This window comes from Callorhinus ursinus, unplaced genomic scaffold (genome assembly GCF_003265705.2).
Source record: "Callorhinus ursinus isolate GAN/ISIS: 27379988/994484 unplaced genomic scaffold, GSC_fseal_2.0 scaffold61, whole genome shotgun sequence".
Taxonomy (NCBI): domain Eukaryota; kingdom Metazoa; phylum Chordata; class Mammalia; order Carnivora; family Otariidae; genus Callorhinus; species Callorhinus ursinus.
This window is the reverse complement of record NW_027397123.1, coordinates 3,638,332-3,660,590: the sequence shown is the minus strand read 5'-3', so window position 1 is coordinate 3,660,590 and position 22,259 is coordinate 3,638,332. Positions and strand designations below refer to the sequence as shown.

At 55.3% G+C, this 22,259-nt stretch overlaps 3 protein-coding genes across 6 annotated transcripts; all 3 read right to left on the bottom strand.

Moving 5' to 3' along the window:
* On the bottom strand, positions 1-8,160 carry SYNE4 (spectrin repeat containing nuclear envelope family member 4). Of its 2 annotated transcripts, XM_025854508.2 has the most exons (10): positions 8,154-8,160; positions 6,588-6,648; positions 3,710-3,847; positions 3,369-3,420; positions 2,760-2,903; positions 2,351-2,545; positions 2,030-2,278; positions 1,070-1,147; positions 307-362; positions 1-215 (listed from the first exon to the last, which is right to left on the bottom strand). In XM_025854508.2, the coding sequence occupies exons 3-10, from the start codon at positions 3,835-3,837 to the stop codon at positions 38-40; spliced, it is 1,080 nt and encodes a 359-aa protein (XP_025710293.2). In that variant the 5' UTR covers positions 3,838-3,847; positions 6,588-6,648; positions 8,154-8,160; the 3' UTR covers positions 1-37. The 2 variants fall into 2 exon arrangements, with proteins under 2 accessions (XP_025710293.2, XP_073741444.1); XM_073885343.1 differs by lacking the exons at positions 3,710-3,847; positions 6,588-6,648; positions 8,154-8,160 and having other exon boundaries at positions 2,760-3,072; positions 3,369-3,388.
* Positions 3,854-9,433, bottom strand: ALKBH6 (alkB homolog 6). 3 transcript variants are annotated; one of them, XM_025854565.2, is made up of 7 exons: positions 9,352-9,433; positions 8,526-8,604; positions 8,154-8,222; positions 6,588-6,648; positions 6,079-6,230; positions 5,755-5,871; positions 3,854-4,682 (listed from the first exon to the last, which is right to left on the bottom strand). In XM_025854565.2, exons 1-7 carry the CDS (start codon positions 9,393-9,395, stop codon positions 4,419-4,421), a joined length of 786 nt encoding a protein of 261 aa, XP_025710350.1. In that variant the 5' UTR covers positions 9,396-9,433; the 3' UTR covers positions 3,854-4,418. The 3 variants fall into 3 exon arrangements, with proteins under 3 accessions (XP_025710350.1, XP_073741451.1, XP_025710357.1); XM_073885350.1 differs by lacking the exon at positions 9,352-9,433 and adding an exon at positions 8,721-8,742; XM_025854572.2 differs by having other exon boundaries at positions 4,548-4,682; positions 5,755-5,833.
* A 433-nt stretch (positions 9,434-9,866) lies between these two features.
* Positions 9,867-21,762, bottom strand: CLIP3 (CAP-Gly domain containing linker protein 3). The gene is made up of 14 exons (XM_025854489.2): positions 21,605-21,762; positions 21,064-21,289; positions 17,936-18,075; positions 17,758-17,851; positions 17,385-17,546; positions 16,908-17,026; positions 16,172-16,408; positions 13,777-13,912; positions 13,523-13,651; positions 12,735-12,878; positions 12,532-12,655; positions 12,265-12,329; positions 11,814-11,886; positions 9,867-11,422 (listed from the first exon to the last, which is right to left on the bottom strand). The coding sequence occupies exons 2-14, from the start codon at positions 21,227-21,229 to the stop codon at positions 11,368-11,370; spliced, it is 1,644 nt and encodes a 547-aa protein (XP_025710274.1). The 5' UTR covers positions 21,230-21,289; positions 21,605-21,762; the 3' UTR covers positions 9,867-11,367.
* Positions 21,763-22,259: the final 497 nt, after the last annotated feature.

The following is a 22,259-nucleotide window of genomic DNA, read 5'->3' as shown; positions in this document are numbered from 1 at the left end:
ACAGTGACCGTTTATTACATATGTCCGGGCTATGTACTCAGATTGGGGGGGGACCATTGACATAGCTGAGCACCAGGTAAGGTGTCCTGGCCAGTCGGGCAGGACAGCAGCAGGAGCCCCCTGACGGTGGCAGGAGCAAGGTGACACCCACCAGGAAAAGGAAGAGGAGGAGGAGGAGGAAGGTCAGGCAGTGCCCGGATGCAGGAGGAGGGGCTCTGTGAAGGGAAATGCAGTGTTAAGAGCGTGGTGCGCTGCCACCATGAGCCCTGCTCCCCACTCCCCAGACCCATCTCCCAGGCATCTCACCCAGGGTCTACCTCCAACATCACGTCCTGGAGATTGGGAGATGCCTGCTTCTTGTCCTAAGGGGAGACAGCAGCCAGCAGCAGAATGGATGGAAGTAACACTTAGTCTGGACTCTTCCTTACTACTACAGACCTACAGGGCTGAGTTTATACTTCCTCCTTTCCCGGTGCCCCCTGAACCCTAGGACCCAACCCACATGGCCTTGGAATATCTCCAAGTGGGGTGGATATCTGTGCCTGCCCTACATCCAGTCTTCCTTTTCCTGATAACGGTGGTTCAATGTGTGAAGGGGGTGGAGGGCATCCTGCCTCCCCACCCTCAGGCCTTTGGGCTCTCCCCACTTCCATGACTAGGCATGTGAGCCCGATCTGGCCAATGAGAGCACTCTATTAGCTTGGCCACTGTGATTGGTTCAGGGTGTAGGTCATGACTCAAGCTGGCCAAGTGGAAGTCAGCCCTGAGACTTTGCTGCCAGTAGGTTGGTGGCGCTCTGCTTCTCCTTGGGCGGGTCAACCAGTGGGACGTGAGTGTTTAGCCACTGGGGCTGCCATTTGCTGAGAAGGAAACCACCTTGAAGAAGAAGAGCCCAAGAGAGGGAAGGACTGAGCCTTGATAGCACCTGAGATCTTTTCAGCAGCACCCGGACTTTTCACTTACATGAAAAAATAGCATCCCTTTCTTTTGTGTAATTCAATTTGGGTTAGGTTTCTGTCACTTGGCATCAAGATTCCCGAGTGATAGCCGTGGCTGAGGACCTGCTCACCTGAGACTTCTGGAGCAGGGAACATCTTTGGTGACCTGCCAAGTGTTTCCAGTGGTTGAAGCCCGACATGAGCATGTCCTGTGGGGAAAGAGAGGTGTGGGGTATTTGGAGAACTAGGGACAGACACAATGTTGGGCAAGGGCCAAGATGGGCTTGTCACAGAGATGAGATTCTGGGGGAAGAAAAAGATCTCAGGGAGAGAGAAAGAGAGGGGGCAGAGCCGAAGAAAACAAGAGAAAAGAGACATTACTTATTCATTCATTCAACAAATATTTAATGAGTGTCTATTACATGCCAGGCACTGTTCTAGAATCTATACACAGGCAAAGTCCTAGCGTCCATGGAGCTTATATTCTAGCAGAGAGAGACCACACATAAATAAATGTACAATGTCCAGATGTGGTAAGTACTGTTAGGAAATAAAGAGGTTAAGGAGTGATCATGTTTGGAAGTCAGGGCAGGCCTCTCTGAAGAGGTGACATTTGGGAGGGGCGCCCGGCTGGTTTGGTTGGTAGAGCATGTGACTCTTGATCTCAGGGTTGTGAGTTCAAGACCCACGTTGGGCATAAAACTCAGTTAAAAAAATTCTTTTGTGACATTTCGGGAGAGACTGGAATGAAGTGAGGAGATGAAGGGGCATGAGTCGGGGGGCTTTGAGATAGGAGTGACTTTGGGATGCAGAACAAGGAGGCTAACATGGCTGCAGAGGGGAGAGTGAGGGAGAGTGGGGGAAATGAGGAAGTGCAGATAGAGACCCCAAGAGGGAAAACAGAAGATGCAGAGACCAAGAGAGGCGGGGAGGAGGGAGGGAGGGAGAACAATATTGAGACAGCAAAAGAGAAAGAGACACTGAGAGAGATTGAAGGAGAGACAGAGCCACCAAGAAGTACCTTAATAAGAGACACACAGAGGTGTCCGAAGGGTGCCTGTGGGGGAGGGGTATCCCCCACCTGCTCTCACCTCAAGGCCTTGTCCCCCGCTCTGGGGGCCTCTGTGGCCACACAGCTCACAGCGAGCTCCTGGTGTCCAGGCTGTCTTTTGCCCCAAGGGCCTGAGGCGTCCAACATCCCCTGCCGGGTCCCACTCCAACTCTGCGGGACTGGGGTAGCTACTGGGTGCCCAGGGCCCCCAGACCCCACCAGGTCCTGGCCCGTCCAAGTCCCCCTCGACTTCCAAGTCCTGATCCAGTGGGTTGGCCTCCTCAAATACCTGGTCAAAGGACAGAGTCATGGGGGGTGTGGAATTGGTACCTGGGGCAGGGACTGCCAGGGTGGGCCGTACCAGGCTAGAGCTGACCAGCTGGGCCTGCAGCCACCACAGTCGCCGAAAGATGCTGCCTCGGTGGGCTCTGAGGGCCCTCAGGACCTGCTCCAGGGATGCCCGGGCCCGAGGCTCACTCCGCTGTGCCAGCCCCTCACCGAACGCCAGCAGGGCATCTACACGCTCCGCTGCCCCACGCAGGTCTGCCTGGAGGGCCTGGGGATACAAGGTCAGACACCACCCCCCACTCCCCACCCGTACCCCCACACACCAGGAGCACCAGAGGTCTGGGACCTGGAGTTACATCTCTTCTTGTCCTTCCTAGCCAGACACCTGGCACATGGAATAAACCCATTTCCCACCCCAGGAAGTTGGCACCCACTCCTGAGGCCCTGCTCACCCTCCCACAGCTTGGCCTCCCGCTGCCCACCTGCAGCTGGCCCATCCTGCTCCGGGCTGATGCCCAGGGCCCCAGGCCTTGCTCTCGGTCCTGCAGCCGGAGGCCCAGCCCCAACAGGCATAGGGCTAGGCTGTCCTGCTCGGCCTCCAATACCTCCTGGCCGGAGCTGAGGTGCTGAGGAATACAGGGGACTGAGTTAGAGCCGGTGGGCCACCCCTCTGCTGCTGCTCCTGTCGCAGCGTCCATCTCTGGGTCTGCACCAGGGTGGCTCCCACCTGGAGTCCTTCCTGGGGGAACCAGGCCTGAAGACCTCTAGTTCAAAGACTCCAGGTTTCCAAGGCTCCTAGAAACATGGACATATGGGGCCTGGGGGCCTGGACAGGGAGAGGTGATGGAGCTGGATATCCCTACAAGGAATGGGACCGTACCAGGGTCAATATGAAATAATTCTCTCCCAGTTGGTAAAGTAATGAAAATCTTCTAGTGTGATTGGTAAGTCATTTTCTAGAGCATCCTCCGCCGCTCCCCCCTCCCCCACCACAGATACCCAACGCTTTTCCAGAATCATCATCTCATCCCCAGAATCTGGGGGAGAGGAAGTGAGGGCTGCCACAAGGGGCCTGGATCACCTCAGCTTACCTCACAGTGTTTGCCCCCAGCTGGGTCCTCACTGGAAGAGGGTGTTGGCAATCTGAGGGGACAGCAGCAGGCTCAGTGCCCCTCCACCCACCCTGGAAGTGTTGGGGAGGGTCCAAGGCATCTTACCCCAGTTTCTGGGCCTGGTCCAGTCTGAGAGGTATGAAGCATTGACAGGCCTCTGGGTGCCTACGTGCCCATTATCCACCCTACCTTACCCCTCTCCACAGCTCCCTCTGCCACGTCCCTAGGTGATCATAGCCACAGTACCTCTCACCCTCAAAATGCCCCCACTACTGCCCCCACCCTTTTGGGACCCAAGTTTCAAAAGCCCCAGCCCCTACCTGTTTCTCTCCTCTCCAGATGCAGGGCAGATGGTACATCCAGCCATGTCCAGTTCCCTAAGGCCTCCAGGGGGGTGGTTGAGGGGCTCTGAGAGGAGTCTAGGGCCCAGAGGTGGGGGCAGGGCCATAGCTGTGAGCCTGGGGATAGTCAGTGAGGATCCCCAGTGAGAGCCCTCTCCCTGGCTCCTGGGCAGCCAGAGGCCCAGGAGCAGGCTCAGCTCTACCTTCCAACAAGCAGAACGTGGACACAGGTAACCTGATGCCCAGCTCAGGTGACAGCAGTACCATTTAACTCCTCCCTCCCTAGCCAGCCAGTTAGCTGAACCTAGGCTCACCCCATTCATCCCACCTAAGGGGTTTCCTGATAGAACCCTGACCCAAGAGCCCTGGATTCTGCCCCATACATCTGACCCCAGGGCCCACACCACCCAAGGTCCCAGACACTGCCCCTCAGGAACCCACGCATCTGCGCCCCCCCCCCCCCCAATCCAAAACCAGAGAGATTTTTATTGGTTTATTTGAAATGCGACCTCTTCCTGTAGTTCCCACAAGGTTACAGGGAAAATAAATAACCCGCGGCGGGGGTGGGGGTGGGGGTGGGGGTGGGGGCCTCCCGCCTCAGCCCCAGGGTTCGAAGGTCACAGGGTCGCAGCTGCCAGGAGGGAGGAGGCGCAGAGCCGGGGAATGCGAGCGGGCCGGGCGCCTGGCTTCACTTGCTGAGCAGGAGGCCCGTGCGCAGCACGCGGGGCACGCGGCGGATGGTCAGCGAGACGCGCGTGCCGCGCACCAGGCTGGCTCCGGGCCGCGCCGACGGGCAGGCGGCGGCGTTGGGCGGCAGGGAGGTGGCGTCCAGCGCGTCCACGCGGGCAGCTGCGATGCCGTGGAGGAGGCGCGTGTAGGCGGTGCCTCGGAGCACCAGCAGGCTGCGCGGTTCCAGCAGCAGCGAGGTGGCTGGCCGGGGTGGGGACTGGGGCTGCGGGGCGGGCTGAAGGTCAGCGGGTCCCCAGAAGTCAGGCACTTAGAGTGATCAGCGGACTTTAAAGGTGGAGGTGGGGGGAGTGAGTAGGTCAGCGAGTTCCCAGGGGCCAAGGCTGAGGGCAAGCGTGCTCCCTGGGAGAAGCTCTGGAGTGGAAATCCTACGGGACTCGGTTAGTGGGCGCAGGTGGGGGAGGGGCAAGGACCAGCAGTCCCTTGGCTGCAGCTTGGACCCAGGGCTCAGTAGTCCTAGGAAACTGGATGGAACTGGACTGAGGGCTTGGCTGAAGCGAAGAAGGGGCAACAGTGAGGTGGGCAGGAGCGGGTGTGGTCTGGGCCTGTCTGCAAACATCAGGATGTTTGAGGACACCCACACAGTAGAAGGGGGTGTCAGCCTATCCAGGAGCACATAGGGCTAAAAAGGAGCAGCTGGGATCAGGGTGTCCAGGGGAGTTTCTGTGAACCCTGAGGTATGGGAAATGCATTACTCAGAGAAAGGTCAGGGAAGCCGCTATCATACGCAGCCCTCACAGAAGGGAGTCGGTATATCTGGGGGGGGGTCTGTCAGCAGCAAGTCATGGGTTGAGGACCCAAGGAGAATCTGAGGTTGTCCTACAAGGCAGGTCTACACTACTGGAGTGGCAGAGTGGTCTGTGTTGGGGTGCCCTGTGCAGTGCGCAGAGAGAGGATGTCTAAGAGGATGTCAGGGACACCTGCAAGTACATGGTATTGGGGTATCTGAGGATATCAGTGCCTGTTGGAGTACTGGGGAGTCCTGCATAGGGTATATGGACCTTGCGCTATTGGAGCACTCTGAACATGTGGGGCCAGGGGATCCGTAGGGCATCGGGGCATCCATTTAGCAGGTGAGGGTACTGGGGTGTCTACAGATATCATTTCTAGGGCACCCTGCAAATTGATGGGGCTGGAGTCTGGGAGGATGTGGGTGCATTCCATGAGGGGATGGGGAGAAGGTGTCTGGAAGAGTATCAGGGAGGGACTGGGGCCTCTTGGAGGAGGTGGGATGTCGGGATGCCCACGAGTGGCTGGGGCAGTGTCTCGGGGCCCACCTGCTCTGCAGGGTCATCATCCTTTGGCTGCCGCGGCTCGTAGAGGTCCAGCATGGTGTGGGAGCCCAGGCTGATGGTGCTGACGGTCGGGTAGTAGAGTGGCCCGTCCTCGTGGGGCTAGGGAGTGGGCACCAGGGCTGGACAGGGCAGGAGTCCACACCCCCCACCCTCTGGGGCTCAAGGAGGGCGCCCCTGCTTGGGATGGGGGGTGGTGAATGCCTGGCTGGGGTATGTGGCTGCTTAATGAGTAGAGGTGGGTCAACACGATGCCCTGCCCCATGATGGATCAGAGGTCTGAGGGTCGGGGCGAAGATGTGTGCTCACCATGATGCCCTCCCCAGGCAGATACTGGTTCACAAGGACGTGGTTGGCTGGGAGACCCCCAAAAAGGCTGAGGTCAGATACTTTGTCCACGTAGCGCTGGAGCCACAGAGGAAGCCGCTCAGGAACCATCCCCCGGGGATGGGGGAGCCCACCTGGGAGAGGGCAATGGGGTCCTGAGGACACCCAACCGAGGAGCCCTGGCACCTGCAGCCCCCATTAGGGATATCCCAGTGGCTGGGAGCACTCTGACCCTGGGAAACCTCTGACTCTGGAGACCACCATCCGACGCTTCCAAGGCATCCTAACTTCTTCAAACCCCTGGACACTTTGAGATACCCCCAACTCATCAGGAAATCCCTCATCTCTCAGAACCTCTGCTCACCCCTCAGAATCCTCTTGGCCCTTGGAACCCCTTGAACCCTCAAGGACCCACCCAGTGTCACCAACCTGAGCCATCTGCCCCAGCCTACATCCCCAAATTGCCCATGCCCCCAGGCAGGGACACTTACCCCAGTTCTGTAACTTCCTCCCAGAGAGCTGGGTCCACTTTGGCTTTGGGGCATTGAAGACCTAGGAGGTGGGGACGGGTCAGTCCTTTTTCAGGACCACTCTGATTCTCCCACCCAGGTCAACATAAGGCCCTCTACCTAGGATGGAAATGGGTCATCTCAAAGTCTGTGGGATTGTTCTCTGAGACAGTGTTCCCAGGATTGTGTTGTCTGCCCTCGCCCCTGTGTCTACCAGGATCAAGGAAAGGAACCAGAGCTACACAATCGTGGTCTGAATCTACTCAGAGCTCTGGGCTGGACTGGACTCTTTTAACCCAGCAAATAGTGTGCCCTTTGTAATTTCCTGAATCCTGGGCTATCTCAGCACAGCCTGACTTCTGGAACCTCTTTGTTCCTATCACCTGGGGGAGGAAATGTGCTAGGCTGGGCTATCTCAGCATATAGCAAAGAGAGTACTTTGAAAATTCTCCAATGCCAAGATACCAAGAGTCTAGAATGGGCAATCTCCAAGAAGTCTGTAATCTACTCAATAATCTCCTCATTCCTTTCACAGTTATGGGGCTGGAATGGGCTACCTCAGCACAAGAGTCTGTGTTCTGTGGGGTGCCGGAATGGGCTACCTCAGCACAAGAGTCTGTGTTCTGTGGGGTGCCTGGGTGGCTCAGTCGGTTAAGCATCTGACTCTTGATCTTGGCTCAGGTCATGATCTCAAGGTCCTGAGATGGAGTCCTGCGTCAGTCTCCACGCTCAGCGGGGAGTCTGCTTGAGATTCTCTCTCTCCCTCTCTCTTAAAAAAAAAAAAAGAGTCTGTGTCCTGTTGCTTACTTATTCCTGGGACTCAACTAGACAAGACTACTTGGGATGGCATAAGGAGGATCTGTGCTCTGTAACTAAAGTCTGAGGCTGCAAAAGCTCTGAGCTTTGTAAATTCTTTTTTCCCCAAACCTTAAGAATAGAATACAGAATACGGGGCCATCTCAGCACAGGTGATGTGTGCTTGGTGACCTTGTTCCCAAGACTCTGGCTGGGTCTATGCTGAGCCATCTCAGCAGAGGGAAGAGTTTACCCTGTAGCATTCCGATGCCTGGGTTATGTCAGCCCAGAAATCTGAAACTGCAAATTCTTAATTCCTCCAACCTCAAGGGCCCGAACTGGGCTATCTCAGCCTATGTTTGTAACCCCCTTTTCTCTATGATAGCAGGATTGAGCTACCTCAGCACAGAGGGCAGGAGGTTTGTAACGTCCTTGTTTCTAGCATAAGGAATCTGTTTCTAGCAATTTCATCTCTTTTGGAGGCTGGACTGGGCACAGGGAGTCTGAGCTGCGTAATAACTACCTTTCTAAGCATCACTTTGGTTTCCCCTAAGCCTCCTGGGAAAGGCTCTTTCTGACAGGCCCCAGCAGGTCCTGCGAGAGAAACAGGGAAGATGAAGGATGGGTGCTGGGTGGCACTCTCCTTCCTGCCAGGATCTTCACTGCAGCCTTAGGCTCTCTCACACAGAACCTAGGGTTTGGGGAGGGATCTGGGAAGGAGGGAAAAACAAACCAGAAGGGTGCTGGGGTTACCTGTCGAAGCAAATACTCTTCCTCTTCCTTGGAGATGAAGTCAGGGACATAGTAGATTACAGGTGGTGCCTAGGATAGAGAGCCCCCTGAAGGTGCAGCCCTTAGACCTACACAGGAGCCCTAGTATCACTGAGCAGACTCTGAAGAGAGGCTCCGGATGTTCCCAGACAGGCCAGGGCCTGACCTCAAAGGACTAACGTCCATTTTGGGGGTGGGAAGTGGGGGGTGAGGGCGGGGCTATATCCTGAGGGTAAGAAGGAATTTGGAGGGAGGGAGCAGTCCCAGCCCACAGACGCAGGAGTCATTACCCTTACTCTTATCTCCCACCCTCTAGTCCCCATCTTCACCCTCTGCACCCCAAGTCCTGACAACCTGCTCCACCCTGAATGGTTCCAGGGCTGGAACCCTGGCGTCCTGATCCTCCATCGACACCAACTCCATGCACCCAGTCCTGTGGGGGAGGGGAGGACACTCTGAAGTCACCAAGCCTCCCACCCTCAGGCTATGATCCCATTTTCTGCTTTATCAAGGGCCAGGGCCTCACCTCAGCCCTACAGGGAAACTTACTTGGTTTCTAAAACCCGAGTCCTCAGCACCTCAAAAGCCACCCGGACACAGTGCACCCAGAACGCTGCCCCGCTGCCCCAAACTCCATCCACAAGGGCCCATCAAACTACACACATTTTTGCCCCTCTTAAGCCTCTCACAGAGAACATCCTCTGACCTCACCGGGAGCCATTCTCAAGAGCTCCACGCATAGCTTCCAGGGCTGCACCCAAAGCCCCTTCAGTTTGAGACCCCATCCTAACAACATCAGGTTACCAAGCAACCATGAGTCTGGCTGTCTAACAATATTCAAAGTCACACCACGCACCCTCTTCCCGCCTCAAACCCTTTCAGATGCCCCATTCTTAACACCCATGTGCCCCCAATCTGAGTCTCCTGAGATTTCCCCATTCCGGCCCCTTTCACACTTCTCCTCCCGAGACCCCTTCCCTGCAGCAACCTTGGGCCTTCAGTCCGGAGCCCGACTCCTCTCCAACCTTCTTCCTTACCTGAACCCCTTAGACTCCCCAACCCGAGTCTCCTAGTATTCCACACTCTGAGCTTCCCTGGACTCCCATCTGAGCTTCCTCAGGTCCCCACTCTCAGCCCTCTCGGACCCCCATCTCCATCCCCAGCCACCCCCAAAACTGACCGTCCACCAGTGTCCCCTCCAGCACCCGAGTTAAACACCCCCATTCCCTTCCCAGCCACTTCCGCCCCACGTTCCTGACGCAGGTTTCCTCAGACCAACGGGAACTCTCAAAGGGCCTAAGCGTCCGCCTTCCACCCAATCGGCGCTCTCACCCAATATTGCCCCGCCCCTTCGCCCTCTTTCAGTGATAGGCTGCACCTCCTGGCCCCTGAGCCACTGGGGATCCTTCGGAGACGGGTCTTCATCAGGCACCGGCCAATCAGGCTCCAGGACCCTGCCAGTTCTCACTGCGGAGTGGGCCCCAAATGGGAGGGGTAAGCCTTGGAAGGGGCCAGGTGGGAAGGGAAGCCGCCGGAAGGAGACAAGACTGTTAGAACGACTTCCCGCAGGCTAAATCATTCCGTGCCCATTCCGCAGGGAAGTTAGACTGAAGGAAGGACTTCCTCTCTCGTCCTCCCCCGGCAAGGGTCCAGAGGCAAGCCCACAACTCCCCAAACACTGACCTGACGCAGACAAACCATAGAAACGTCTTTATTGAAGGGGACAGGAGTCATGCTGAGTTCGGGGACATGCAGTGAAGGGGCAGTCGTGAGCTGTCCATGTTGGTCAGGGCCCCAGGTCCACCCTAGACCCCCTGGGCCTTTAGGTTCTCCCTCAGGCTGTTGGTCTGGCCCGGGTGCTGTGAGGTCCTTTGGGGCCAGTGACTCAGATTTGGTGTTTTGGACCTGTGACCAGAACGTAGATTGAAATAGGGGGTCCAGGATTTGGGATCCCCTCAAGGCCTTGGGGCCCTTCATGTATTAGAGATGGAGGCTTTAGGATTTGGGGTTCCCTGGGGGCTGGGGCTCTTTGCATTTGGGTATCTTGAGATCCATCGACTCAGGGCATTGAAGTGCTCTGGTTTCCAGGGATGAGAATTCCTGTTTGGGGTCTCCTGGTGCCTATGAATAGGGCTTGAGGTGCCCTGCGAGCCCGGGATGCATATCCTGACTGCAGTCTCCTCCATCCCAGGCACAAGGACCTCCACGATTGGGGTTTCCTGGGGGCTTGGGATTGAATTTTTAAATTTGGGATTCCCTGGGGATTTGGGGATTCCATGATTTGAGGATCCTGGGAGTTAGGGCCTTAGGGTCCTCTAGGGGCTGTAGGACTTAGGGGCACGGGAATTTGGGACATGTCCTCTGGGGTTTGGGATCCCCAGAGTCCCAGAATGGGGCCTCCAAATTTTGGGGTCCCCCAAAGGGGGAAGTCATTACTTAAAAAATAGAGAATTTTCTGGGAGCCTGGCCAGCACTGGGGCTGTGGGCCGTGTGGGATGGGCTTCATACAAGGCACTGGGGGTTTCTTGAGGGTGCAGAGGGTAGGAAGACTTAGGGGTCCTGTAATTAGCACTTCCAGGACTGTTTTGGTGTCTGTAAATTGGGGGTGAGAGTGGGCTAGATAATGTGGGTCTCTTCTTGAGGGGTAAGAGCAGGGATTTGTTAATGTAGGGTGTCTTTGATTGCAGTGTAAGCTTTTGGGGTGACCATGGGGGTCACAACATCTTGAGGGGACTGACGTTAAATGTGGTTGTTACTCTGTTGCTCTGGAGGTATGACCTGTGTTTATTTCAAAGGGATTTGATGGGGGGGGGTGTCTTTGTTATGGGGGGGGGTTCTGATCCAGTGATGAACGACTCAGGAATGTTCTGCTCTGGAGCATGATGTAGAGGTCACCATCATTTGAGGTGATGTGGAAATATGTTACTGGGGGGGTCTGCTCTGGGGGTTGGGGACAGGGACTAGCCTGAAGGTGCTACACTCAGGGAATCTCTTTCTGGGTACCATGGGGTCTGTATTTGGGGGTTATCATGAGGGAATCTGTTAATAATGGGGCCTCAGTGATCGAGGGCTGGCTAATGGGGGTCTCTATTCTGGATGTGTTACTGGGAATCTCTATCTCAGGGTGACTTGGGGGCTCCTTGTGTCAGGAGATGCTAGAGGGGACTCTTTGACGCTCTGTCAGGTAGCCAGGCCTCTAAGACTGCATCTCTGCCCTCAGCATCCAGGGAAACCAGCAGCAGAAGAGCAACCTGGAAAGGAGAACCACGTCTGTCACACCTTGATGCAAGATACGGGAACATCTGGATTCATCACCCCACCCCACCCCCACTCCTGCTCTTCCCCAGGTGTCTGGGATTTGGCCTTTCTGGATTCTGTCCCTGCCTGTCTGGCCTATGCCTTCTCAGGCTCCAAGTGGAAGGTGTTCTGCCTCCTCTACCTGCCCCTTAAGAGTGGAAGACACCAGAATTCAGTGTGGGACCTCACTCCCTAAAAACCGTTTCTGGGTAAGCTGACTAGTCACAAGTTTTCCTAACCTCTATTTCCAGCCCCAACCAGAAGTCCAGATCCCTATGTCCAATGGCCTCGTGCAACCTCTCCCTGAACATCCCACAGGAGGTGGGCCAAGGGTTGGCTACCCACCTGGAGATGGAGTTCTCTGATGCAATGTCCTTTGGGGTCCGGACTGTCGTGAAAGTGCGTTTGGGTTGTGTCACTGAAGGGGAGGGCAAGGTCTTGGGTGAGGGGATGACAGACCCTCAATACCCAACCAGACTCCTTGTCATTGATACTTATCCATGTCCCCAATACCCACCTGGACCCCACATTTCAACACCCATCTGGATTTCATGTCAGTAATACTCCCTTTATCCCCCACACCTACGCATGTCCCCAGTGCCTGCCCAGAGCCTTGTCGTTAACATCCCCATACCCTACCCCCCATAGCACTTGGCCTCTTTGGGATCCTGTCTCATCATTTTCCTGGACCCTATGTCCCCTCTTAAGTACTGGAGATTCTGTCACAAGCATATACCTTCCTCCTGTCCCCAAACCCTCACCCCTCCTCTACCTCCTACACCCAGCCCCCACTCACTTGTCACTTGATGCACTTTTTTGGCTCCGACATTGTCCCCAGGGGGGTCAGTGGAGCCACCAATCCTGGGGAGACATGAGAAGAGTGGGAGGGGTCAGAGTCACAAGAGGCCAGGAGAGCTGAACCCACAGGGCCTACGCAGAAAGAGCTAGAGCGTGGAGGTGCGTAGCCACACTGTCCTGCTGGTCCGAGAGGAAGAGATACCTGACGGGTGGGCAGTCAGGGTTCTGGGAGGCGCCCTGGGGTGGGGTTGGTATTTGGGCTCACCTCTGAATTCGGGATCCTGGCGCAAAGACTCCATGCCGTGGGGGGCAGGTGAAGTACCGGACACCGAAGACAGAGCCATCATGCTTGCCAGTGGGCTGGTCTAGCTCAATGCCATACCAGTAACCTGCAGCAGCGGGGTGTCAGGCTGTCTCAAGGTCTTGCCTGCCCACCCCCCACCACCCCTGCCAGATCACTGTCCTCACCGGGGGCAAAGTCTGTCTTCCCATAGAAGCGCACAATCCCTTGCTTCTGGCCCGCGACAAGGACTTGGTCTCCAACCTCAGCCTTGGCTCCCTCCCGCTGTTGCAGGCTGCCCAGAGACGGGGATGACGGGGGCTTCTTTTTGCCTGAGGTAAAGGGTACAGGAGAAGGGAGTGGGGTCCCCAGATGCCAGCCCTGGGGACCCCATGCCACCCAGAAAGACCCAAGATAGAAATTCTGTCCTGACTCCAATCAGGAACTCTAGAGCCTTCCCCAGAACCAAGAGGGCTTTGGGCTTGAAACAGTCAACTGCCAGAAAACTGGGGGTGGGGGGGGTGTTAGGCCTGAGGGGAAACTGAGTCAAGAACCTGGAGAACCCAAAATCCTTTCTCAAAGCTGAGGTTATTTGGGCCAAAGGAAAAACTGAGTCACAGAAGTCAGAAACCCAGAAATTATCCTTTTAAAAAGAAAGAAGGAGCTGGGTGTGAAGATAAGTCACTAAAGCCAGGAACCTCATAGATGCTTCCCTAAAACTGGGGAAAACCCTTGACCTGAGGGGAGACTAAGTCATAGAAGGCAGAGAACCTACAGATCCTTTGAAGAACTGGGTGGGGGGCCAGTACTACGTCAAAGGAGAAACGGAGTCATAGAAGTGAAGAACTCAGAGATCGTCCTCTAACACAGGAGTTTGAGCCTGGGGAGAAACTGAGTCACCGAAGCTGGGTTACCCACTGAATATCCTCAGATTGGCTTGCCTCGCCTTCCTCACCCAGAAGGTTCCCCCTCTGACCTTTGTGTTCCCTGCGGCCTTTGCCAGTGACACGGGAAAAGTCCATCCGAGGAGTCCGAGGTGTGGAGGTGACGGATGAGGGGGGTGCATCCACTACCTTGGAGATCTTGGACACAGAGGCAAAGAGACCTGGAGGGACAGAGCCTGCTCTGGGAGTGGTCCAAGCCTCTGCCCTCTGCCCACCCCCATCACCAGCATCAGAACTACGGAGGGGACCCCACCACCACCCCTTCTGAGCCCCAGGTGTGACTGACCCTGCTTGGGAGGGCAGATGAAATACCGGACACCCCCAACACTGCCATCATTCTTGCCCTCGGGTTCATCCAGCTCCACGCCCACCCACTGGCCACTGGCGAACTCCGTGGTCCCGCAGAACCGAAGTGTGCCCGTCTGAAAAAACAAGGGAGGATATGGTTTTTGGGGGGGGGGTCCTTGAGAGGCCATGATAGATCACTGGCACACAGGCAGCATGGAGAGTGGATGAGGGAGCCCTAAGCTCAAATCGGTTTGGACATCACCATTTACTGGCTATATGACTTAACGTCACTGAGCTTCTGTGTCCTCATCTATGATATGGGAACAGAAATCACACGTACCTTATAGGATGGTTATAGAACTGCCCTGTCCAATGCAGTAAACAGGCATTAGCCACATATAACAATTTAAATGAACTGAAATTAAATTAAAATTTAATTTCCCTGGTTGCACTCAGCACGTCTCAAGTGCTCAATAGCCACACGTGGCTCATGGCTATTTTACTGGGCAATACAGACACAGAGTATTTCCAACCTCACAGATGGAAAGGTCTATTGGACAGGGCTGTTATAGCCTCAGAACAGGGCCTGGTGCTGAGTGAGGGATCAGTGAGTGTTGATTATTATTATCTTGCAGCTTTGGTCAAATGACCTCTTAGGCCTCAGTTTCACCTGTAAAATGGAGATAGCAAAGCACTTCATAGGCTGGTTGGAACATTTGCAATATACGGAAATTCACTTAGTCGCTGTGAGCCCTCAGTGGGTATGGCTATGATCATTGTGTGAGGCTGCTTCGCTCTCCAAGCCCCAGTTCCTTGTCTGTAAGATGGGTGAATTAATAGTGCCTGCTTTGGAGGACTGGTGTGGGGATCAGAAGAGGACCTGCAACACAGAGAGCTCTTGGAATGCACTAAGCCCTATTCTAAGGGTTTTCCGGATTTTAATTAACTTGAGCTTCGTACAACTACCTGAGGTGGGTACTGTTATTAGCTCCATTTTAAAGATGAAGAAACTGATACCCCGAGAGGTAGAATCAGTGGCCCCAGGCCCTGCAGCTGGAAAGCAGCAAAGCTGAGATTTGCCTGAGTGTGTGACCACTGTGTTATACTGTTTCTCTAAGGGGCAGATTGTTATTATTGTTCTTATCTTCAAACAAAAGGTTTCACCTCTCTCAGCCTCTTACAGTTTTCTGGGTTGTAGAATGGGGAGAGTCAACCCATTTTGCTTTCAGAATTGTCACATGGATTTGATTAGCTCAGGTACAGAAGGTGTTACAGGTGGGGCTGATGCGTGCAGAACCCTTGATCGGGAAACACAATGTGACTTTTACGATTTCTCACGGTACAAGCAATGAAATTCAGGTTCCTTCCAGTGGCTTGCAGGTCGGGTGTGATCCAGCCCCTGCTGACCTTTCCACTTCACCTTCCTGTCTTGCTACCCCTTCCCTCCTCTTGGCCTCTGTACCTGCGGTTTCCTCTGCCTCCATGTTGTTGCAGGTGAGCTCCTTCCCCTCTCAGCTCAGCTCAGACGTCAGCTCCTCACAGAAGCCTTTGGAGCACCCCAGCTCCAAAACTGACTGCGTATGTCCTCAGCCAGGGGCAATTTACTAAATCCAAACATTTTTTTAAGCTAAAAAAAATTTTTTTAAAGTAATCTCAACGTCCAACTCAAATTCACGACCTTGAGATCAAGAGTCACATGCTACTGACTGAGCCAGCCAGGCGCCCCTAAATTCAAGCATTTAATGGTTTTCAAAGCCCTTGCTGCTACCAGAAATTATTTTACTGATGGGCTTCCTTGACTGGCTGTGTCTCCTTCATCAGAGAAAAAGCTCCACAAGAGTGGGTCTGGACTCACACAGCCCTTAATTTCCAAGGGCAGGCTGGGTCCAGCATGGAGACTGAGGGACACCAGATAAAGAAATCAAAGCTGGAATACCTGGATGAATGAAGATTCTCTCTGCCCTCTGGGCATTTGTACCTGCTCCCCCTACGTGGGACCCTGGCGTGCATCCGTCCCATCATACCCCTGATCGTTCCGTCCTTTCTTTTTCCCCCAAGTACTGACCACTCTGGGAGCAGAGGTGGGCCCTCACTGGGGCCCACAAGGCCCAGGAGAACTCACAGGTACATAGCTGCACTGATCACTCTGCTTGTGCTTCCTGGTGACAGCCACGGCTGTTCTGGGCTGTCCCTGTCAGGTGACAGATCTGTCTTCCCTCCCTGGGCCGAGAGCTCAGCCCAGGGTGGAGCACAAAGGAAGCACTCACAGAACAACTGTGGGAATGATTGGGAGGGTGGGTGGCCAAAGGAGAGGGTCTACACTCTGTCCAAGGACCCAGCTCTGAGGCATGAGGGCGGAGGCCCGCCCTCCCCACCTTTCCCCAGTCTCTGACCTTCTGGCCATCCAGCAGCACGCGGTCTCCCAGGCGCAGGCCCAGTGCACTGAGCATGAGATTGCCCGGGACGTTGTCATAGTTGGGTAGCGTGACCTTGGGGAGGGCACAGGAGAGTGGCACAGCCTCCTCCAGCAGGGTTCGCAGCTCCTTGGCCACCAGTGCTGCCTCTGCCTTATCCAGGGACATGTCCATGGGGTCTGGGACCACCTCCGCTGGCACCTGTCCCTTTCGGTTCTGGGGGCCAATGGGAAGAAAGGAAGTGAGGATTCAGGGGCACAAGCTGAACCTCCGCTGAGCCCATGCTCCCAGAGACCCCAGTCTAGGTAAAGCCATGGTAGAACTAGGTCATACCCTAGGCCAACATGGGAATAAGAAGGGGTGAGGCACTGAGGTATAGACCATGTCCCCCAGGAAATCCACCCTCAACCTAAGGCTAGGGATTCCAAGTAACTGAGGGTGGAACTAGGGGTGGAGCCAAGGGAATCAAGGTCACACTTCAGTCTCTGGGTCATGATCTTAGGGAAGCCATGCCCCGGGAGATCCTAAGCCTGGAATGGGACCATGTGATGGTAAATACCAGCTATCACTTCATTTGTTGAGTGTACAAATGATTTTTGTAATGAGCTTTCAGAAACGTAAGTGGTCCTGGCCCCCCCCCATCCTCTGCTGGCCGGGAAAAGGCGGGGAAGGAAGAAGAAGGAAGACACTGGGGGCTGGGCCAGGGGTGCAGTACCCGCAGCGCCGGGTTGGCACCATGCTCCAGCAAACATTTGGCTGCACCCAGGCACAGGTTGGAGGCAGCGATGTGCAGGGCTGAGCCGTGGTTGAAGTCACTGCATGTGGAGTTCACCACTGGGTTGTGGGCGAGAGGAGGGTTCCGGATGAGTGGCCTTGGCACCTCGCCTGGCCCCCCAACACTACCTTACAGCCTCCCCAGGTCCATCTCACAACCCGCAGGCCCCAGTGCCTCCCACAGGCTCGCATGCAGAGCCCTGCCCCTCCCAACCAGTTCCTGCTCAGCCCTGGGGATGGGTCACGGATGTCTGGGCCCCGTCTCCCACACTTCTTGCCTCCAACCTACCACTATCTCCTGGGATCCAGGTCCCCTTGCCCTTCCCCCACCTCCTCCCCCAAACACACCCTCCTCCTGCTTCCAGCCTCCTTCTTAGCCTGGGTCCCATCCCCTCCCAGCCCAGACCCTCCCGCTCACCTCTTGGCCGTGCGCCCTTCAGCAGCACGCGGACCAGGTCGGGCACATCGAAGTAGGCAGCGTAGTGAAGAGCGTTCATGTTGGTCCAGCGGCTGCGCAGCGTTACATCAGCGCCCAACGTCAGCAGCTGCTGCGAAAGGCGCACAGCCGCAGCGGGGTCCCCTGCGCAACAGCCCAGCTCAACTTGCGTCCCCTCCTCCAAAGCCTGGGCCCAGGGCATGGGGAAGGCCCTGGGCCTCAGGAACTGCGCTTTGGCATCATGGGCTGCGGATTCGGGGTGGCGGTCTGAAGGCCAGGATTCTGAGTGGTTTTGAGGGTGTCCAGTCTGGGGGCCTAGGTGCGGGGGCTCATGCTTTAGGGGTTTGGACCTTACCAACTCCGTGGGCCCCAGCCTTGCACGCATAGTGGAGCAGTGTCATGTCGGTCAGCCCATCACGATCATTCACGTGGCAGCCTCGACGCAGAATCTGGGAGAACCGGGGTCCAGAGAGGTTTACCCAAACATGTGAGGGACCCTATCCTCTCCCTCCCTGGCTTCCCAAGTATCTTACCTCGTTGCCGATGACGTCAATCTTGTGTTGGACTTGGGGCACCCACTGGCGCACAATGGCGAACAGTTCAGGGATGGTGGTCTGGGGGTCAAAGAGAATCTCCTGGCACGCTGGGTCATTGGGATCGAAGAATGTGAAGGCTAGGGTAGTAAGAGGTCCAAAGTCACCCCAGGCAAGCTGACCCCCTCTTTCCATCCTGAGGCAGGGCAGCTCTAGGCCTTTGCCTTTAAGATCCTCTAATGCATGGTCTCAAACCGTATGGTGCACGAGCCACAGACATTTTCTCTGTGGCCAGCATGAGGCTTCAAGATCAGGAGATTTCACATCAAACTCTGGATGCCCCAGGTGTCTTGCAAAGATGGAAGATCCAACAATCCTACAGAGCAGCAAACTTCACTCCTTGAAACAAGAGTGTGGAAGGAGTGCAGTACTTTGAGTCTGCACGTGCCCCCCCCCCACCCTGGGGGTTGGGACCTGGCGGGGGGGTCTGCTACTGCTCTAGCGCACTACGGCCCTGGCACAGAATGGGCACAGTCTGGCTAAATCTCAAATTGTAAAAAGGCCAGAAAAACCTGGTTTTTAAGAAAAATCTCAATTTTTCAAATACCATGCAGTATACATTAAAATGTACCCATGGGCAGGATCCAACCTGCAGCCAGCCAGGGTGGGGGTCTAGAGGAACGTGCATCTCCCCCGACCGAGCTCTGATGACTGGTGCTCTCTGTAGTATTGTCAACACTCGGCACAGGGCCTGGCCCGAGGCAGGAGCTCGGCGCATCCTGAATGAATGAGGAAATGAACACCCGGATGCCACACAGCCCGGGAAAGGGCCACAGACACCGCGTCTCCAGGAATCAGCCTGTGTGCTCCTTTTGAAACCCCAGACACGTCACAGCCCTCCTTGGCTCAGGACCCGGCCCTGGCTCCGCCCCCCCCCAGCACCCGCGACACACTCGGAGTACTGCCCACTGTCCTCCCCACAGCCCACAAGCCCTGCACAAACTGGGCTCGTCTGTTCTCTGCCCTCTCCCCCTCACCCAGCCACACTGGCTCCTTCTGTCCTCCCAACACGCCGGGCAAATTCCTGTCTCAGTGGCTTTGCACTTGCTGTTTTGCTTGCCTGGGACAGTGTTTTCCCCAAGGCTTCTCGGGGTTTTGCAGGCTTTACTCCAGTGTCACCTCCTCAGGGAGGCCTCCCCAGACTACCCTGTGTAAATCAGCGCCTGCGCCCTTCTCCATCCCGGGCCCTTTTTTCTTTCTTTAATCACAGCGCATCCCACTACTTAACGTTAACTTGTTTGCTCCTTCCTTCCTGTTCTCCCTCTTTTCCTGTTTCTCCTCTTCTCTCTTTTCTCCTCTTTTCCTCTCTCACGTGTCTCCCTCACTAGGCTGTAAGCACTACGTTTCCATGCTGTCTGTTCACTCCCTTCCCCCCAAGGCCCACCATCGCGGCTGGCATGCAGTAGGTGCTCAATCAATGTCTGCTGAATTAATTGCACACATTTAATACACAAATACACAGTTTTTCACTGAGGCCACCCTAGCCCTCTCTCTCTCCTAGACCACATTTCCAGATTCCTTCATGTTCTGTGACCAAACCCTCCTTGTTCTACGAGCAAGATTCTGAGGGAGGCGGGGGTGGGGCACAGGGAGCAGCCTACACCCTCTGACTTCCCACCAGGCCACGGGCCCCAACCACATCTAGCTACATTTCCAAACGAGATTTCCAGTTTCCTGGCATGGATTCCCTGCACCGGACACCCAGGTAACGTTTTTATTTTTCTATCAGACTGAGCTCAATTTCGAGCCTCTCTGACCCACCTCTAGCGGGTGATATGGCCACAGAGGCCATCCCTCCTGCCCTATCCTAGCGATGCCAGCTCTTTGAACCTGGTGTCTAGTTTCTGAACTCACAGCTGTTGGGGATTCCCAGCCAACATCTCCTAAAAGCCCCCTCCACCCTCTGTATCCAGTAGCCACAGGGAACTTTTAAAAATATAAATCAGATCCACCACTCCGCTGCTTTTAAGTATCTCCCCAACTGCTCTCCCTTCATCACACTTATTCAACGTCCTCACAGTAGCCCCTAAGGCCCTCCAAGATCTAGTCATTGCCAAACCCTCACCTCAGCTCCCATCACTCCCTAACTACAGCTCCAGGATGGTCTTCTGTTCCTGCCTCAGGGCTTTTGCACTTGCTGCTCACAGCCGGGAACTCTCTTTCTCCAGCTTTCCTACAGCTGATTCCTCCTCATGCTCCGGGCTTCAGCCTAAATGCCACCAAAATCAGAAAGACCCACTCTGACCACTCCATCTCAAGGTGCTGCCCCCGGGCCCCCCTATTATATGTCCCTCTTTTATTTCTTCTATAGCATTCACTCCATCTGAACTTACCAGATTTAACTATTACTTGTTTCCTCCTGAGAACAGGGATCATGCCTGGATCACTCACCATTAAATCTCTATCACCCAGAAGAAGGCTTGCCACAGAGTAGTAGCAATGGATAAATACGCTTGGTGAACGATTAGACACTTACAGCTTCTCCAAGAGGCCATCCTCCCTGCTCCACAACTTCCTACCTCAGAGCCTTTATTCCTGCAGTTATCTCTCTGGGTATTCCCTTTCCCTCGTTAAACCCCAACTCATCCTTGGGTCTTCCTCAAACGCTACCTCCTCATGGAAACCATGTCTTAAAAAGCTCCTGCAGCATCCAATTCTTGACAAACACAATTCTCATCATGTCTTGTAATTATACAATTATATTATATTATATTGTTATCTGTGTAAGTTGTCATTGAGACCTGTAAGTTCTCTCAGGGCAAAGACTGGGTCTGTGTGGCTCCATGCTTTGCTCCAAGCTCCTAGCATAGAGCCAGGTCCATGACAGGCTTTCAGTAAATGTTTGTTGAATGACTAAATGATTGAATGATGTGTCATGAATCAAAGATTAGGATTATTCCAATTCCATTCTCCAAGGGATGAATGAATAAATTAATGAAGGGGGGGTCCAAGGGCCAAGACTCTCCTGGACCACTTTCAAAGCCCCCAGAATCACCAGCAGAGCTCAGCCCAACCTCCCTGGCCACCCAAGGCTCCAGACCAAATTGCAGGGTGGGGAGGGTAGTTACCGTAGTCCTTGGGGAGGGGGGCAGGTGCCGAGGGGTGCACAACAGGCTTTTGCCGGCGCTCCTGGGTGGGGCTGGGGGCCTCGGGGACCAGCTCCTCCTCCTCCTCCTCTTCTTCTTCCTCCCCCCGGAGTGGAGGGGCCATCGGAGCGGGATCTGTCTTAGTCATAGTCTTCAATGGCCCTCCGGGGGGGTGGGTGCAGAGTTGGGGGCGGCTTTCAGGCAAATCCTGGAGACAGCGGTCAGTTAGAGAGAGCGCCTCACAGGGTCCAGGGTCTAAGCCCCCAGAAGCTCCAAGGCCCCCAGTGGCTCCCACGCCCCCAGTTCTAGATTTTGGGCAATCACAGCGACGACCATTACCCCTCAGAGGACCCTGGTATGTGGGCCCAGCGCCTAGCACTTCCCCCAGGTCCAGCCCCCCATTCTTCTCCTCCGGCTTCAGGCTCCTCAGTCTAGGCCGCCCCCTCCCCGGGTTTGTTTATCTCGGGAGGCAGGATGCTTCGCCCCTCCCCTTCTCCGTGGGCCTCAACTCTACCCATCTTACCTGGGGCGGATGGGGCTGGAGACCAAAGCTGAGACTGGGGAGACTGGAGTAATGGGGTGTCGGTGTCCAGAGAAGTGATGGGGGAGGAGAAGGCGACAGAAGGGGACGAGGCCCGGACGCCAACAGGGGATGGGGGTGGAGAGGGAGGGGCGCGGACGGCGCATGCGCAATGTTACCCCCAACCAGGCGCGGGGGCGGAGATACTGGGAGGCTCCTCGCTTTGATGAAAAGACTTGAGGCAGCGTCGGGAAGGGGAGAGACACGGAGGATGGGGAGAGAAAGAAGAGATGGTCACGAAAAAGGATGTGAGACATCAAAACAGAGAGAGATGAAGCAGAGACAAGGGCAAAAGGAGAGGGATGGGAAAGCGGGCCCAGTTCTTTTTTGTGCATACCCCTGGGATGCAGGCTTCCCGCAGGCCCGCAAACCAGGCCAGTTAGGGCAGGGGTCTTGGTGTGGTGGTGGTGATGTTTTCTCTCTCTCAGGTCTCAGACCTAACCCCTTCTCCATGCTCACCGTATACAAAGGGTGTCTCAGAGGGATGATTTTATAGACTCCTTTCATCCTCTTCGGTCATCAGTCATCGTGGTTATCACAGAGGGCTACAGAGCACTTATCAGGCTCAGAGAGGTTAAGCCACTTGCCCAAGGGCACA